The sequence below is a fragment of the Capronia epimyces genome (genome assembly GCF_000585565.1).
Source record: "Capronia epimyces CBS 606.96 chromosome Unknown aczIQ-supercont1.5, whole genome shotgun sequence".
Taxonomy (NCBI): Eukaryota; Fungi; Ascomycota; class Eurotiomycetes; order Chaetothyriales; family Herpotrichiellaceae; genus Capronia; species Capronia epimyces.
This window is the reverse complement of record NW_006912908.1, coordinates 582633-599183: the sequence shown is the minus strand read 5'-3', so window position 1 is coordinate 599183 and position 16551 is coordinate 582633. Positions and strand designations below refer to the sequence as shown.

The 16551-nt window shown below is 51.0% G+C and overlaps 6 protein-coding genes across 6 annotated transcripts; 4 read left to right on the top strand and 2 right to left on the bottom strand.

Moving 5' to 3' along the window:
- Positions 1–1341: 1341 nt before the first annotated feature.
- On the top strand, positions 1342–2220 carry A1O3_06154 (uncharacterized protein; the record flags this gene model as incomplete). Its single annotated transcript, XM_007736274.1, has 1 exon — positions 1342–2220. One exon carries the CDS (start codon positions 1342–1344, stop codon positions 2218–2220), a length of 879 nt encoding a protein of 292 aa, XP_007734464.1.
- Positions 2221–3332: 1112 nt separating this feature from the next.
- Positions 3333–4953, top strand: A1O3_06153 (uncharacterized protein; the record flags this gene model as incomplete). The annotated part of the gene is made up of 2 exons (XM_007736273.1): positions 3333–3797; positions 3844–4953. The coding sequence occupies 2 exons, from the start codon at positions 3333–3335 to the stop codon at positions 4951–4953; spliced, it is 1575 nt and encodes a 524-aa protein (XP_007734463.1).
- Positions 4954–5476: 523 nt separating this feature from the next.
- On the top strand, positions 5477–6397 carry A1O3_06152 (serine/threonine protein kinase; the record flags this gene model as incomplete). Its single annotated transcript, XM_007736272.1, has 1 exon — positions 5477–6397. One exon carries the CDS (start codon positions 5477–5479, stop codon positions 6395–6397), a length of 921 nt encoding a protein of 306 aa, XP_007734462.1.
- A 2579-nt stretch (positions 6398–8976) lies between these two features.
- Positions 8977–9292, bottom strand: A1O3_06151 (uncharacterized protein; the record flags this gene model as incomplete). Its single annotated transcript, XM_007736271.1, has 1 exon — positions 8977–9292. A coding segment is annotated over one exon (211 nt), but the record flags the coding sequence as incomplete, so codon positions are not given.
- A 2-nt stretch (positions 9293–9294) lies between these two features.
- Positions 9295–9549, bottom strand: A1O3_06150 (uncharacterized protein; the record flags this gene model as incomplete). The annotated part of the gene is made up of 1 exon (XM_007736270.1): positions 9295–9549. The coding sequence occupies one exon, from the start codon at positions 9547–9549 to the stop codon at positions 9295–9297; it is 255 nt and encodes an 84-aa protein (XP_007734460.1).
- A 1497-nt stretch (positions 9550–11046) lies between these two features.
- Positions 11047–12674, top strand: A1O3_06149 (uncharacterized protein; the record flags this gene model as incomplete). Its single annotated transcript, XM_007736269.1, has 2 exons — positions 11047–11518; positions 11710–12674. 2 exons carry the CDS (start codon positions 11047–11049, stop codon positions 12672–12674), a joined length of 1437 nt encoding a protein of 478 aa, XP_007734459.1.
- Between the last annotated feature and the right edge of the window lie 3877 nt (positions 12675–16551).

Sequence of the window (16551 nt, the reverse complement as noted above, 5' to 3'; positions counted from 1 at the left end):
CTTCACCGTGCCTACCTAGGACGAGACAAACTCCTCCGCATACCCGCCGCGGCAATGTCCTGCACGTCTTAGTATTCTGTCATCCACATCCAGAACCGCAGGCTATCTGATTGCGACCCGTGTCACCCACTACGCAATGGACGATGGGGATGCTTACACTGGGGCATGGTTACGGCAGCTGGGATCAGAGGACAGATTTCAGAAAGCAACAGCAGCTAACAGCTAACAGGTAGCAAGATATAGGGAATGTTGTGTGTCCACAACGGCCTCGATGGCAACACCCACAACCGAAAGCTCCACTGAATGCCAAATCCCCTTCTCTGCTTCTTACATGACACTTCTCCCAGCAAAATCCTGACCGTGCCGATTCTTCCTTGTGGTCAGAGCCACTATCACCTCTGCGCGTCACTGCCCACCGAAAAGCTCTGCTGCGAGCGAGCCGGACCTACCGAGATGTGATATGAACGATTTGCGGTTAAAAAGAGAGAGCTGAGATCATACTGCAGTCCCATTGGGTATACCTGGTAATAGGGTGAACCGAACCAAGTCGATTCTCTTGTTGCCTTACAGTATCTGGCGGCACGGCTGGTGTTGGTGTTGCCACTGGGAACTGGGAATGAATTATAAGAGCAGAGGGCCATGACAATAACTCCAGTACGGCTTGGGCTTGATGACCATTTTGACGGCTCCAGCAGAAGTCGCAGTCGTCCTGCTGGTAATGGGCCGAGGATGCTATCCTCTTTCATATGCACTGCTTCTCGACTGCGCTGCTGTTAGTCGATCGAGCGACATCGTGCCATGTCCTTTATCCACGCCGTCACCTTCTGATCTTTGTTAGGGTTCATCTAGATAGGTACACCAAGGCCTCTACCCGCGATTCCCACCCTAGAAGGAGTATCCGATGCATCTCTTCATTATTGGCCTGTGTTCCAGTTCCTATGTTGAGCGGTACGGAGCAATAGTTCCTCCGTCAGTCACATGACTCGGGCGGCATTAACGCCAATGTGTTCTAATCACCGAACGCTACGTACACATGTAGGTATGTATGGATAGTTATCTCCATCTTTCAGACGACGAGCTTTCCCTCTTCATTTCTATACGAGAGGACGGCGCACCTATTAGGCCATACACAAGGCTCCTTAAGGCCCCCGTTCCGACTTCAGTTCCGGCTTGGCTTGTTGCTGCGGATAAGCTGTTCGGGCGCCTTATCTTCTTTGTAGTCACCCAATCTCGCCTTGCACAGTCATCCTCATCGTCATCCTCATCTCAAGAAATCTATCCTGCAACAGCCACCATCGTCACCATCACCATCACCATCACATCACCGTCGCCCTCATCATCATGTCTTGCCCCGACTGTTTCCGAGGCTCGGTTCACACGCATTCAGAGCCCACAGGCACCATTGAAACCCTGCACGGCGTGCGAACTTACGTGGCCGGTAGCAGCGATAGCAGCCGGTCCAAGTCGGCCATCCTCTACCTCCCCGATGCCTTCTCACTGAAACTCGTCAACAACAAGCTCTTGGCCGACCAGTATGCCTCTGCCACCGGATGCCGCGTCTTGATCCCGGACGTGGTGCAAAACGGTGGCCTGTCGCCAGACCTGATGCCCTCTATGGAGGTGGTCATGGCGCCGTTGGAGAAACGAACCATTGGCGCCGTGCTGTACAAGGTGTACACCGCGTTGACGCTGTTGCCTTACGTCGTACCGTTCATGCTCTTTGGTAAGCCCGCCACCGTCTACCCACAGATCCTGGCCTACGCGCGCGCGGTCAAGGCGGAGTTGCCACCAGGTGGCAAGCTCGGTGTCGCTGGATTCTGTTGGGGTGCTTGGCCCGGCACTAAGCTGTGCACGGAGACAACCGTCGAGGGCGGCTCTGAAAGATTGATCGATGCTCAGTTCAACGGGCATCCCAGCTACATTATCGACACGCCGGAGATGGTGATCGACGCCATCAAAACGTTCAAGGTGCCCTACGCCTCCGCCGTGGCCGAACTGGATATCCAATTCAATGCCGAGGCCGCGGCACAGACCGAGGCCAAGCTCAAAGAAGCCATCGCGGGCCCCAACGAGGACAAGTACAAGTACGAATTTCGCATCTACAAGGGATGTCATCATGGCTTCTGCGTTCGGTCCATGAAGGAGGACGAGCTCAACGCCCAGGGCGGCCGAGACGCAGCCAAACAGGCGACTGATTGGTTCAACAAGTATTTGAACTAAAGAAAATCCAAGTCCATCATCTGTCCTGTCCTGACCTGAGCCTGTTCACCTTCTCCGCCACCACTAGGTCGGGGATGGTAGGATGGATCTTGAGATACGAGAGAAGGAGCTGCGACCAAGTCAGAACGAAGGAATTCACAGCTCAGACATACACTGGTGTGACTTGTTGCTTGTTTCTTGTCAAGTGTCTGTCTGCAGATAGGAGGAGCTCGCCCCCGGCGCTACAGAATTCCCTGCGCCGACACCGTCCTCGAAGGGCTATTCTCTGGTCTTTTCGAGTGTTGAGCCTCCAGCTTGCTCTTGCACTTGTTTCTGCTTCTACTGGAAAATGAAAATAGCAAATGTACCCAACCGAGCTAGCATAGGGAGATGACTGCTTCCTTCAGGAGGCCCACTGCCGATAGTTAGTTAGTCACCTGTGAACGCCTCAAACTCTAAACATCGAGAGTATGAGTACAGTAGTTGTAGTACGGAGTGAATTCTCCGTCCAATCATCGACTCTCTCGCATCACTGGATAGGGCGTTGTTTAGAGGTGAGAGTTGAGTGAGAGCCCTCTTCACAGCCAAACCTGGCAAGCAGTCATCCCCCTCCTTCTTCCCCTCTCTTGTACTTCCTGGTTAATCGGTGCCTTAACCCTTCAATCTATTCCCACTTCTCGCCCACTGACTACGAAAATGATTCTTATCGCAGACTGTCTGCTAGAACATGTCGTTGTCCAGTACGGAACCACCATCTGTTTACCAATTGGATGGGCTACCTCCGTGCCTCTGCGCCTCTGTGCCTCCGATGTCCGAGAGACCGACCAGGATGTTCTCCCTGAAACTGCTAAGTCTCTCGTCACACCTTCCTGAAGACAACTACAACAAACTTGCAGTTTGCGGGTGGTCGAAATGGACGCGATTGTGTTAGGATGTTTACTGCTTTTTCGCTCTCACGTGCAGGTAAACCCCTGGTCCTTTCTTTCACATATCTGCAGCAACAAAATTCGCACTTTGCTCCTATTTCATTCGGAGCTGCTTCTGGCTTTGTAGCCGCCCTTCGGTCCAGCATTCCCACCGCGCAGGCTGTGCTTCAACCAAACCCTTCACGTCGAGTTGCTGTCCGATCAGCTATGGCTCCGCTACTTGTGCTTGAGCATAATTCCGCTCCTGCCCTTGCCCTGAACAACAAATCCAAAGAGTGGGAGGAGATCGAAGAGGAAGATGATAATATGCTCATCAAATTACAATGGGAACCTTCGAGGCAAGCCTTCCTCGACGACCTTCAACGTCAAATACCGAACATCCGCCGCCTCATCGCTCACCACCTATCGTTGAGCCGGTCCCAACAGTGCGAGATTTCAGATAGGTCTGAATGGCGAGGCGGCGGTTTCAATGCCTGCATCCCAGTCAATATCTCCAATTGGCGAAGACAGCGACTTATGTTGAGGTGCCCATTTCCCTACATGCAGGCCGGGCCAGATGGGTTGGACGAGAAAATCCGGTGTGAAGCTGCAACATATATCTGGATTTCGCAAAACTGTCCTCGAGTTCCGATCCCTCGCCTTTGGGGGTTTGGACTTCCGAACGGCTCTAGTGTATGGCTCTTGTGATGTACTGGGATTGGAGCTTACTCGGTTCTAGTTTAGGTCCGTCAGACATCTCTCCTGGATCAGACGAGTTATCGAGGCCTTGAAACGCTGCTGGGCCTGGCGACAGCCATTCAGCGCCCCCTTTGCCCGTTTCCAAACCCCGTTTCCATTGAAGTCTGGTTACCTCCTTGTGGATTTCGTCGAACAAGGTCAGGGGATCAAGAAGCTGTCAGAGATATGGCCGCCCGCGACTCATGTGCAGAGACAGAACTTTTACAGAAGTCTGTCAAGGATTATGCTTGACCTAGCGCGGCATCATTTTACAAAAATTGGTTCTTTCACGGTCGACAACTATGGGAATATCAGTCTCAGCAACCGACCATTAACGATCCAGCTTCCTTTACTGGAGAGTAGCGGCATTCCTACAGGCATTCCGCGCGATCGAACTTATGTCACTACCGATTCGTATATCCGCGATATTCTGAAATGTCACGATATGAAACTGAGATATCAGCCCAATGCTGTCCCCGATGAGTCCGAAGCCCAGAGTCAAATGCCGGTGCTTACCATAATGCGAGCTCTATCGCCCAGTTTTACCATGGAGCCTTTCCAGTCAGGACCTTTTTGTCATATCTGGACGGATTGCGATCCAAGCAATATACTGGTCAACCAAAGGTACGACATTACCTGTCTTTTCGACCTTGAATGGATACCCGTTTTGCCGATTGAAAGACTCTCTCCACCCTTTTGGCTGAGTGGCTACCCAGTTGACGGACTTGGAGAGGAGAAAAGGATACATTACGACGCCATGTGTGTAGAATTCCTGGATATCTTCGGCCAGGAGGACAACAACCAGCACTCACCGCTTAAACCACGATTTTACACCAAGATCATGAAAAATGCCCTCGAGAAAGCGACACCCTGGTTTTGGGCTAGCTTGGACCATCCCCGCGTGACGTACAATCTGTTCTTGGATCACTTACAACCTCGACTGGCGCCGACACACTCAGAGGGAGTCGATTGTATACAGTTCCATCGAATTTTGGCTCCATATTGGACTCTGAACGCATCCGGATTTGTTGATGAAAAGATCAAGGACCACCAAAAATATCTGGAAGATTTGAGGACACGGCATCTGGCTCGGTTCGTTGGTTCGGGATGAAACGCTCCGATCTCACCTTACTTATACTACCTCTCCAATCTGTTCTATCTCTCCAATTCTCTCCTGTTCATTTAACCTCTTTCTTGATTCTACCTCCTCAAAATGACTTTGTCCGCCTCCGGTTTGCCAAAAAAGATCGATGCAACAGTAAGACAACGTCATCAGCTTGGATCCATTCCGTCGAGATATCTAGCCGATTTAGCAGATCGCTTATGCTTAACCTTTGGCCCTTCCAACGCTGTCCACGGCGGGTCGTCCAGAAGAGCTCGGACGTAGATATCTGTCCTCGTCGCCAAATCACACTGCTCAGGTCAACCTACCTATACTCGATCTTCACTCTGCAACTGCTCGCTTTGATCTGGCGAAACTCCGAAGTCCGCAGTCCGTAGTCCGCACAGAGTAGGTAGTACAGAGTACAGAGTACGGGAAGCTGCATTCCTGAGGGTGAGGGTGAACAAATCCATCGCTTGGAGGACCGAGGGATCCGAGACATCTCTCTGTCCCTGGGCTCCTAAGGCCCCCTATGTTCGCCCAGCCACCACCTCCCATCGCAGATATCTCAACTTCCATATCCTTTTGCAGATATCTCAACGTCCATATCCCTGTGGAGAGATTTCCGCACGTCATCCCTCGGGCCCGTGGTGACTCCGGCAACTCTGAAATGTGCTCGTCTGTACACTCCTCCCCACCATCGGAAGCTGGTATTTGCGTCGTCCCTCCACGAGGAAGATATCTCGCGTCCGGGTTCACAGCCTTCATATATCAGGACGGCGACATTATTCTCAAGTGCCCGAAGAACCTCCCCGACTCCGATCCCGAAAGCAACCAACTGTTCCAGGATTTAGTCAACAACGAGCGGGCCATCTACGAACGGCTCGGTCCGCATGCCGGAATCCTCACGTACTATGGAGTGGACGAACCGACCGGCGCCACCAAGCTAGAGTACGCCAACGACGGCGATCTTTCCGACTACATCAAGAGCCAACCGCCGCCATCGGAAGCCCGTCGCGTCGAGATGATTCGATTCCTGGCCACGACATGGCTTCACATCTATACCTCCCACGTGTCCATTCAGGACATCAAGACGGACAACATCCTGGTGCGGGACGGCGTTCCGAAGGTCGCGGATTTCACTGACAGCGTGGTCTTTGAGGACGAATGTCCCAGAGACGATTTGAGGAGCGACCTTCTCGGCATCGGTTGCGTTATCTACTCGATCGCGACATGGGATGTGTTTGGCTTTGATTGGGGGGAGGGAAATCGCTGGCCGGGTCCTGATCAGTTTAGGCCCGTTGACAATGTCTTGTTTGGGGATGTCATCGCTAAATGCTGGACCGGGGACTATGATAGTATGAATGGTCTTTATGGCGACGTTGTGAGGCTCGCTGCTGGGTTTGGCGCATCAACTGCTAGTGGGATCGTTCCTCCTTTCCCGGCTGAATGACTTGTTCCTGACTGATTGCTTGTTCCCAATTAAATGACTTGGATGTATCCCCTAGCTCAGCATGGACTCCCCGGCCCTAGCGATCTGGATGCAGTGCTGAACCACAAAATTCCCAACACTGTATCTGAGCCGGTAGGTTTACGAGGGCGCCAGTCTCGTCTCGTGAACCCCGGACACTGAGATCTTCCAGACGGGCTGTCAAACTTAGGCACTAACTTAGGCATTCCGAGCCTTGTTCTTTAGCTAGAAGGCCCTAAGGCTGGTACAGGCACACCTACACTACTGGGCCAAAAGTATTCGCCACACCACCACTTTTCCACCCCGCACCAATCTAACACTAGTCTGGGCTTGGGCTCCCCCATACCCGTTTGATAGCGAACATGGGACATGGAGCATGGAACTTTTGATAGAGAACATGGAACATTTCAACCTCTGACACGGGCAATCAAGCGCAGGTCGGATGGGATGGGATCAGCCCACGAGTTAAGTGCAGCTCTCAAGCGTCAGAAGGGCCGGCGCAAAGATCTGGCAACCATTGAGGGTGGATCTGAGAGGATCTCGTTTGATCCTGATGGGCCTAGGACTCTCCTCGTGCCTCTTCGATAGCGAACATGGAACGTTTCAACCTTTGAAAGGATACTGGGCCATGGGACCGATCCGTCCGTCAGGTGTTGATTTGTCAAGGGTTGAAATGTTCCATGTTCTCTATCAAAGGGGTATGGGGGGAGGCCCAGACTATATAGGTGTGCCTACCTACCTAACAGTATACTAGCCTTATAGTTGAAGGGCAAGGCTGGCAATGCCTAAGTTAGTGCCTACTGTAAGTTTGACATTCCTATCACCCCGCGAGGGTTTGCTGACAACGCATAAGGAGTTCACTTCATTCCGCAACCCGCCTTCTCTAATATGCACACTCACCACTGGCATGGGTTGGTTACATCGGCCAGCAACGACATGTTATTATACCGACTGGCCTGCCTTGCTGCTGGGAGTGCGAGCGACATGGAAGGTTTTGTCTCCGTCTCAGCGATTCTTGGAGTCTGTTCCATCTATTCCAATATATGTGAGATTGCGTGCACAACCTACCTGGAAACCAGCACCATTCACCATATAGCCAACATCTAGTCCCCATCTGCGAATGACATTATTTATATCTTCGGTCAAGCCTGATCCATCCCAAACCACCATCCATTTCAGACAGGCTTTCACGGACTTCCATATCATATGGTCCTTCGTGGTGGAGAGCCTCGGTGGCTCGAGAATCGCAATCATAGGAGGAATTCTGGAGGTCTTGAAGCATATCATCGACGGTATAAGGATCCGGAGGAGGACCTTCTGGCAATGGTTGCCGATGTACGCACCCGCATTGTCGGCTTCTGCCCTAGCAGAATAGAGACACTCTCTTAAGAATGGCCGGATTTCGGGTGCATGAGGAGGATGGACCTGTTTGAACTAAAAAGAAATGTCGGCTCGGAGCTCATCATTGTAAGTGCAGAACAACGCGCTACTTTAACGCAAACGGTCCCTTTGCCTCAATTTTGACCTTGAAAACGTAACCTTCTATTCCATGGTCATCAATAAGTCCCTCCACGCAAACACTTTGTCATGTCGAGTATCGCCTGAGTTTCGAGAAGTGAAGCTTTTTCCAAGGTTGGGGCGTCCCGGAGGATGCTCTTGTTGTCTTCAGAAAGAAAGGGGAACTTCGATGGTGGGGAGTTGAAGGTGATAATGTTCAGGGTTCGGACACTGAGTGGACGTCTCCTATATGACGGTAACACCATTGAGCATCGAACAGTAGGATTCGAGCAAATATGATCGTAGCTGACTTCCAAGGGTTTCTTGAACGAGGGGAGACGCAGGTATCAAAGGCTCTGAAGCGCAATCACGTGCCAGAGGTCTTGGTGCGGGCCGTCCCGCGAGTCCCCGTGCAGCATTCGGACTGTCCAAGCCCATCACGCTAAACATTTCTCGATATTGGTGGTTCCACTAACGCACCTCGTAACCGTGGCGGGCGCGACGAGCAGCCGGATCTGAACCTCGATGAAAATATACCCGAAGAAGGAGGTCATCGGCACCGTGTGAGCAACACACCAAGGACAGAGAGCTGGCGGGATGTCACAATTGCCCAGAAACGCCGCTTGAAGAGGCAGGGATACTCCGCGCAACAAGTAAGAGAAGGCCAGTTTTCGAGTCAAAATAGGAGGTACTGGAAACTTGGGGCGGAACGTCTTCGAGGGAGATAGCTCATCGTGAGCAGATTATGCAGGTCGAGTATGGGGAGAGGTAGGCAACGTCAGAGGAGCTCCCGACAAGCACGAGTCTCAGACGAGGCAGGGTCCGTACTGGGCACTGTCGACTAGGCTTACTTCCTATGGTGAGCTCATATTATGTTGGATCAAACAACTCCGTCCTCCTATCCGTATATATCTCGCCCCAGTAATGTCCTATAAACATAGCTTTCGTCCGCACGACAAAAGTGTGGACAAAGTGCGATGCTAGATACACCATTTTTGTCCCCGCAAAACGAAATCGAGAAGTTGAGGGATTTTGTCAGCGTCCGTATCAAAGTAGTCCTGTTCTTCGTAGAATTTCGTCCAGAATGGTGCTTCAAAGTCCTTGGTGTAGAAGCCAGAGAGCCCCAGTCAATGATCCCCACCACATCAAAATTCTCATCCACATATATATTATGCTGGGCAAGATCGTTGTGGCAGAAGGTGTACTTCTTTGACCAGGATATCCAAGGCGCCCACGGGGTAGATGGAGCCTGCTCTCAGAAACGGTCCGGAGGAATGATTTTGCCGGTCAAAGAACCCACGGTGCGGGATTTCAAGTTCTGAAGTTGGGCAGGACAAACTGTGTGATATACCTATCCACCGCTCCGACAGCCTGCTCTCGATTCACTTTGACCAAATCAAGAGTTGTGCCGTGTACACGCTCCATTCCGGCTTGTAGATTCCTTTCTCATTTTCATTTTCGCTGAATTCGAGGATTTTGGAGACGGGGATAGTGGTGTTTGCTCGGATGATTTCGAGTGCCGCATACTCGTTCTGGAGCCGCTGAGCACTCCGCGGTAGTCTGATGACCTGGCCGAGGTAATTTCTCCCACACTCGTGCCCCAGAGGTTCCGCTTGGTGTTTCTGCGTCCTCATCATCTTCGAATTGTCGGCCCAGTCTTCCATCCCATGCTCGGCCGGGCAAAAGCAAGGGTCAACAAAAGTGTACCTGCGATAACCGCAAAATAGAGGAAGGAAGAGGATCGGAGGTCTAGGAGAGCATTAGCCTGTTTGGTTTGAGGGGGTTCTCGACCTACGTGCTATGGAACTGAACGGGAATAAAAAAGAAGAGAAGAACCTGCGGCTCCAGGATGTCCACTCGGAGTAGCATGGGGAGAAAAATATATTCGGTGCGAATAAGGTTTAGGTACAAGTCAACCCTAATTTAGGAGTTCCACCACTGCAAATGGGACCTAAGGAACGCCTAGACCCCAGCCTAAGCCTAGGAGCCCCAGCCACTACGAGTAGTACTGTACCCGCACCGTTCCCTAGTTGCCTGGACCTAACCTTTTGACAAGGGTGTGACGGATGGGGATGGTCCATGTGGCACACTGTATTGCCATTTGCCGCCACAAGCACAGCGGCAAGTCGCCATTGAAGATATGTAAAGGCATCGAAGGAAAAGAGAAGATCATTCAGATTCATTGTCATTGTCTCTAGCTAATACTACGTTGTTCTGAGGACCCGGCCGCTCTTGCAAAGATGAGACGACACTCCACCATCCCGCCTTCAGCAGTTCGCCAGCAGCCAGCAAGAGCTGCCAGAGCCAACTAAAATGGAGATTAGTAGCAGAGTACCGGAACTGCTCTCCTGCTGAAGGCGCCTCAGTTTTATACTTACCAGGACGAGTTGGAAAGAAAAGAAAGAAGAAGGAAGAGAAAGGTCGGAGAGGAGGAGATACTTATACCCTTCAAATCGAGGATGCCAAGACCTGAGAAGAGGTGGCGGCAGTAACAGGGTGCGGCAGAAAGGGAATGGCAGTGAAGTCAAGTCTATAACACAGGTGGCGGCAGTGAAGTCAAGTTCATAACACAGGTGCGGCAGCAACGAGGTGCGGCAGAAAGAGAATGGCAGTGAATCAACACACGCGTTTGAGTGACGCGCTGAGTGACGCGTTGAGTGACGCAGGAAGTGAAGCATTTGATTGTAGCTTCGAAGTGAAGTCGGGTACCTTCAACGAGCAAGCCCGGTAGGCAAGCCAATGTGGTGGCTGAGCCTTACATGATCATGGAATCTTGGCACTACCTAGGAAGACGAACTCAATCCTCTGACCTGCCACCTTCCTAGAACCCTTCCCAGTAGTATGGCCAGAACTTGAATGGCATGATCCACGCGCCGTGCAATGTTTTGAACTGCTCGGATGTTTCGACATGCCGGCACTTTTCCCTACCAAGTGGCAGACTTGATGTCACCCTGCTTACCTGCTTGACATTGAAACAACCACCACAACCATTCCCCAAGCGCTCATCTACTTCCGCTAAAGCGTCTTGACTTCGCGTTCGTCTCATACCCATATTACCCGGTCGTTGCGTTCCCACGATAGCTCCCTTTACCGATGAACAGCACAGGTTCAAGCATCATTTGACACAAACCGTGATGGCTTCTATCGGTGTACAAAACTCCATTCCACCGCAACGAACAGGAACAATGGAAAATGGTCGCCGGTGGTCGGATTTGGAACAAGAAGATGATAATATGCTCATACACATGGAATGGGGTCGATTACAAGAGGAATTTTTCGATTACCTTGAAGCTAAAACACGCACAATCGAAACAATAGTCGCTCAGCACCTAGATCTAGGGCCGCATCAACAGTGCAGGGTGGCGGATCGATCGCAGTGGTTGCACGGGAGCTTTAACGTATGTGTTCCCGTCGTCGTCAGCAACTGGCAAGCGAAACGTGTCTTGATCAGATGCCCTTTACCTCATCGCCTAGGAGGCCTGCATACGACCACCCTTATGGAGGAAAAGCTTCGCTGCGAAGCCGCCTCGTTTGCATGGATTTCTGAAAATTGTCCTCGAGTTCCCATTCCGCGCCTATGGGGCTTTGGACTTCCCGCTGGCATGAGTGTGAGTTCTACACCGATCTCCTTGATTCCTGGCTTATAATTTCACAGTTCTCACCTATCGAGCGTGCATCTTGGCATGTACGAGCCTTAGCCTCTATCAAACGCTGCTGGGCATGGATGTTTCAAAGATCGTATTTCCGTCCTTTCATCCCCTACCAAAGTCACGTCTCACTGAAAACCGGCTATTTAGTGATGGAATTCATTGAAAAAGAGACGGGTGAAATGCTCTGGGAAATGGGGTTCCCCGGTTCAGAGCATAGGCGGACATTCTTTCGCAGTTTTTCGAGAATTTTACTGGACTTGTCACACCCTCTCCCCAAAATAGGGTCGTTTACGCTTCTTGACTCTGGAGATGTGAGCCTGAGGAATCGACCATTGACAAAGGGCCTAGCGGAGCTTGAGAATGAATCCATTCCCACTGACATCTCTCGAGATTACTGCTATACAGCCACCGATTCCTACCTCTATGACCTTCTACATTGTCATGCCCTGAAACTACGGCATCAACCGAATTCGACTAGAAATGATTACGACACCGAGGGTCAAATGGCCACAATTGTTATGCTACGGGCCTTACTTCCTCAGTTCATGAACCGACGATTACGGCACGGACCGTTTAGTTTCACGCTGACAGATCTTCATGAAAGCAATATTTTCGTGAACAAGCAGTACCACATTACCAGCATCGTGGACCTTGAGTGGAGTTGCTCTTTACCGATCGATATGCAACATCTACCCTTTTGGCTGGGCGGAGATCAATTCGACGACTTGTACGGGGAGGGTAATGAAGAAAAGGAAAGACAGTTTATAAGGACGTGTGAAGAATTTCTCCAGATCCTTGAAGACGAGGCTGGCGCGCTATCTTCACTCTCTCCTCGCTCCTGGATTGAGGGAATGAGAGATTGTTTCTGCATGAAGAACTACTGGTATATAGCCGCCTTGAAAATACCAGGTGCGGCATATAACCTCTTTATCGACTGCCTGCAACCACAATTTGCACCATCGCATTCGGAAGGAGAAGGGGCGATCAGATTTCAGGACGTTGTAGCCCGGTACTGGAGTGTCGACAGTAAGAGATTCGTGGAGCAAAAGTCTCGCGATCGAGAAACATATCTATGTCAATTACGATCTGCATATCAACCTGGGTGTCATTAGATCAGACCTTCGCAATCATTCTTCTCACGACTGTTTAGTTTCTGCTTCCCTTATCGCGCGTTGAGCCCGATTATCTTTTCTCCTTTTCTTGCTTTCTGCTGATGATTTCATCATATTTTCCATGTCGACATTTGGCTTCCGTTCTGCCTTGGTGATGGTCGTTGTGGTGGCCGTAGAGACCGAGGTGCTTTTCCCGGAATAAGTCGATGATGTGACTGACTGGCGATTATCAGGCATGATTGGAAATCATTTAATTTGAGCGGAAGAATGTGATCAAGTTCTTGGGGCGAAAAGTAAAATATATACCAGGCTTAGGAAGCACATTCTTCCCAGTTAAAAACCTGATACGTCAATCTTCATATAATCTTCCGCCTTCCTCCCACTCAGCTATCTGCCTTGGACCGAACACGGCGTACCCTTGGGGTCGAATCCCTACACCCTGCGTCCCGAGCTTCGTGTAACTCGTGACACCGTATTCTCGGGCTGCTGGCCCCTGGAAGGCGCTGGAGGGGATGAAGGGGGATATTTCTCAAATCTTACTGGGTACCAACCATAAGAGACCTATTTCTGGATCATACCTAGTAGGCTCCAAAATAGGGCAGCTTCTAGATCATGTCTTGCCCGGACAAGAGCAGTGAAGTCTTGTCTCCTAAGAGGACGACAGTTTGGAAGCGGGAAGGCCATGTATATGATCCCCTGGCGTGGCATTAGCAGCGAGGTAATAGATCAATGTCAGGGATCGATGGTAGACGCCTGCTCACTCGGGCCAGTCGAGTTGCACATAGCCAAAGCAACCAGATCCTGATTTTCACCCCAAGGGGTACCTGCTGCCGACTGCTATATCATGTACCTGCTGCCGATTGCGATATCATGTACACGCTGCACAAAGCTTTCCATGCTGGCCTGATAGTCCTTGGTAAGCATATAATCTCGTGACACGGAAGGGTTACCAAGCACGTCAAGGTTTGGCTCTAAGACCCCATGGTTGCCTACCTACCTGGTACTAATTTACTTCCCCAGAATCGGCCTTTCTCGTCCAACTAACCATTCTTTGGCGCCTGCGGCTTGAAATCGTATGTCACCCTCTATCCAACGCAAACATCGACCCAATCCATTGACTGTTCGATAGACTGCCTCCCAATATGCAGCCACGTCTCAATATGCAGCCGTGCCTAACCTGCCCTGCTATATTGTGTCCTTTCTCGAGGTCACCCTTCCACGCTTTTACCCTCGACTCTTTCTCTCTCCATCACTCATGTTCGTCCTCAAAGAACCTAAGCCGAGAAAGCGACGACGATCCTCACAATTGCCCGATGATCTCGAGCTGAAGCCGGCAGCAAAGAAACAAAACCCTCTTTCGGAAAGCCGTGATCTCCCTCGTCATCGTCCTCCTAGCTTTTGGGATACGCTGTCCAAGATTCGATTGAGTCGCCGCGCTCTCCGGGAGTTTGAACGCAGGAATTTCGAACTCGAAGAGAAGGCTCAGCCGTCTGGCACACTTACACCAAAGGTCGAATATCCCACGGGGCGTGCTCCCCTACGGCTCAAGAGATTTGCTCGACGTGGTGGGCCAGCCGTTCCAGAACTGGCGGCTCAAGAGGAGGTAAATCGACGTCCAGCTCCGTTCGCGTTGACCGCGTTGTGCTTGCTGGACTGGCATTCAGATTCATCAAATCATCGTTTCACCTCCAAATCCGCATACATTTCCTCACCACCGTACGCTCGTAGTCCATCAACATATGTAAGAGCGGCAAGGGAGGGGCAGGGGTCATCCAGCATGTGCATCTGTGTTTTTGCTGATCGTCACTAGATGTAATTCACCAAACTGTCCCAAGTATCCAATGCGTATGGTATTCTTTACCGGCTACAGTTGCAGTCGGTGTTGCGGTAGGTTCGGTGGCGTCACATTCCAGAGGGATGAGCACTGCTGCCTACACGCCAAGACGGGATGGGATTTAATGGTGCAATATTCTCTCGTTATGTCTCGTTGATGGCGAGTGTGATTGCGGCGTGAGCGGCTGGCCTCGACCAAGCCAAGAAGTGCCAGCGTGATAGACTTTGCGTGTCGATCAGCGTGACTGGAGGGAGATCGAGTGGTTCGCTGGAGCTAGAGGGTTGCTTTGCCTCTATCTGCATTAGCTTGGTTGTTCTTGTGGTGGTGGTGTGTGTGTGATATGTGGTATGCTGACTGATATTCTGACAGGAAACATGTAACAAGCAACCACTTCTCGGCTGCAGAAAGCAGGAAAAGAAAAAAGTGGAGTGGCACCAAGTGGAATTAGTTGTCAAGTCCAAATCCCATTGCGCTGAATACGAACGACCCCTCTCGACAACAGAAGCCCGAAGCCATAAGCCCGAAGCCAGACGCCAGAAGCCTGAAGTCAAAAGTCAGACTAAGTGCACATTGACAACTCAGCTGATCGACCAGAGATGCAGGTTTGCACCGCTAAGGCCAAGCCACGGCGAATGGGACCAGGATCAACCTCTTTTTTGGCGTCCGAATTACTAGGTGGGTTCCGCACTAAATTGGTGCATTTCGGTACTGTACTAGTACGGATACGCGACGCATGTGAAAGACACGACCTACCCAATGATGGTGGCAGTGGTGGAGTGGACCCGGTAGGCAATATCAATAACATTTCCTAACTGCGTGTTTGAGTATGAACTCTGTACCGTAACTCTGTGACTCTGTAGATGTAAGAGGTGTAGGGATATGTGTACGATGTATGTGTATGTGTAGGTATGTGTAAGTGCGTGTATTCGTATTGGGTTGATCTTGACATCACACCACACCACCGACCCCGCTTCTCGAGGTTGGAATTTGAACCAGGATCAGCATCAGCATCAGCATCACCAACACCAAGACTACTCGTACGATAGTCTGATCCAAGACCAAGACTAAGATGTCAATGGACACGTTTGGCCCACTGGGCTGTGCGTGCAGTGCACTGATGTGCACTGATGTGATGTGTTGGTACCGTTACATCTGAGAGCAGCAGAGCAAGGCTTCCAATGGTGTGCCGGCAGGTTGGATCGTCCAATCAACGGTCAAGAATGCTGACAGTGACGGCACCATATTTTGACTTTAGATTTGACTTTGGGGGTTGGACTTGGCGTTTAGAGAAAGAAAAGATACTACTGGATACTGGATACTGGAAACTGGAAACTTACTGGAAACTCACACCAACACTAACGCCGACGCTGACGCCTGATCGGAGACCTATGGAGACTAAGAGTACAACAAGACACACTCCAACGCCCCACCATACCGTACCGACCCCTACCCCAACCCCTTACTCCGTCCACCTACGAGTATGACCTACGACCTACAGATGACAGATGACATAATGGATTAAGGTTATAGACTACGGTTATGGACTCGGGACTCGGTTATGGATGGTTATGGACGAAGGTTTGGGACTAGGATGACAGATTGGACTGAATGACAATGATAGACTATTACACATGAGTCACGCCCAATGAAGCAACCAGTAGGAAATGGAAAAGCAAGTTGAGTTGTAGGACTACGCCGTGGGGTGGGCCATGAATGACAGACCCAGACCCAGACCCAGACCCAGACTCAAACTGCGGCACAGCGGCAGCAGCAGCGGCAGCAGCAGCGGCAGCGACGTCTCAGACTTTCACAGTCAAAGTCAATTTAATTTTCAATGCATGAGTTGATAAGTTTAGTTCAGTTGCGTACAGTTTGAAATCGTTCCGTTCCATCCATCACACGAACAGTTTAGCGCGGCTGGGAGGGAGGGGCTAAGGAAGGGCCTGAAGGAGGGAGTTGAGGGAGGGAGTTGAGGGAGGGAGTTGAGGGAGGGAGTTGAGGGAGGGAGTTGAGGGAGGGAGTTGAGGGAGGGAGTTGAGGGAG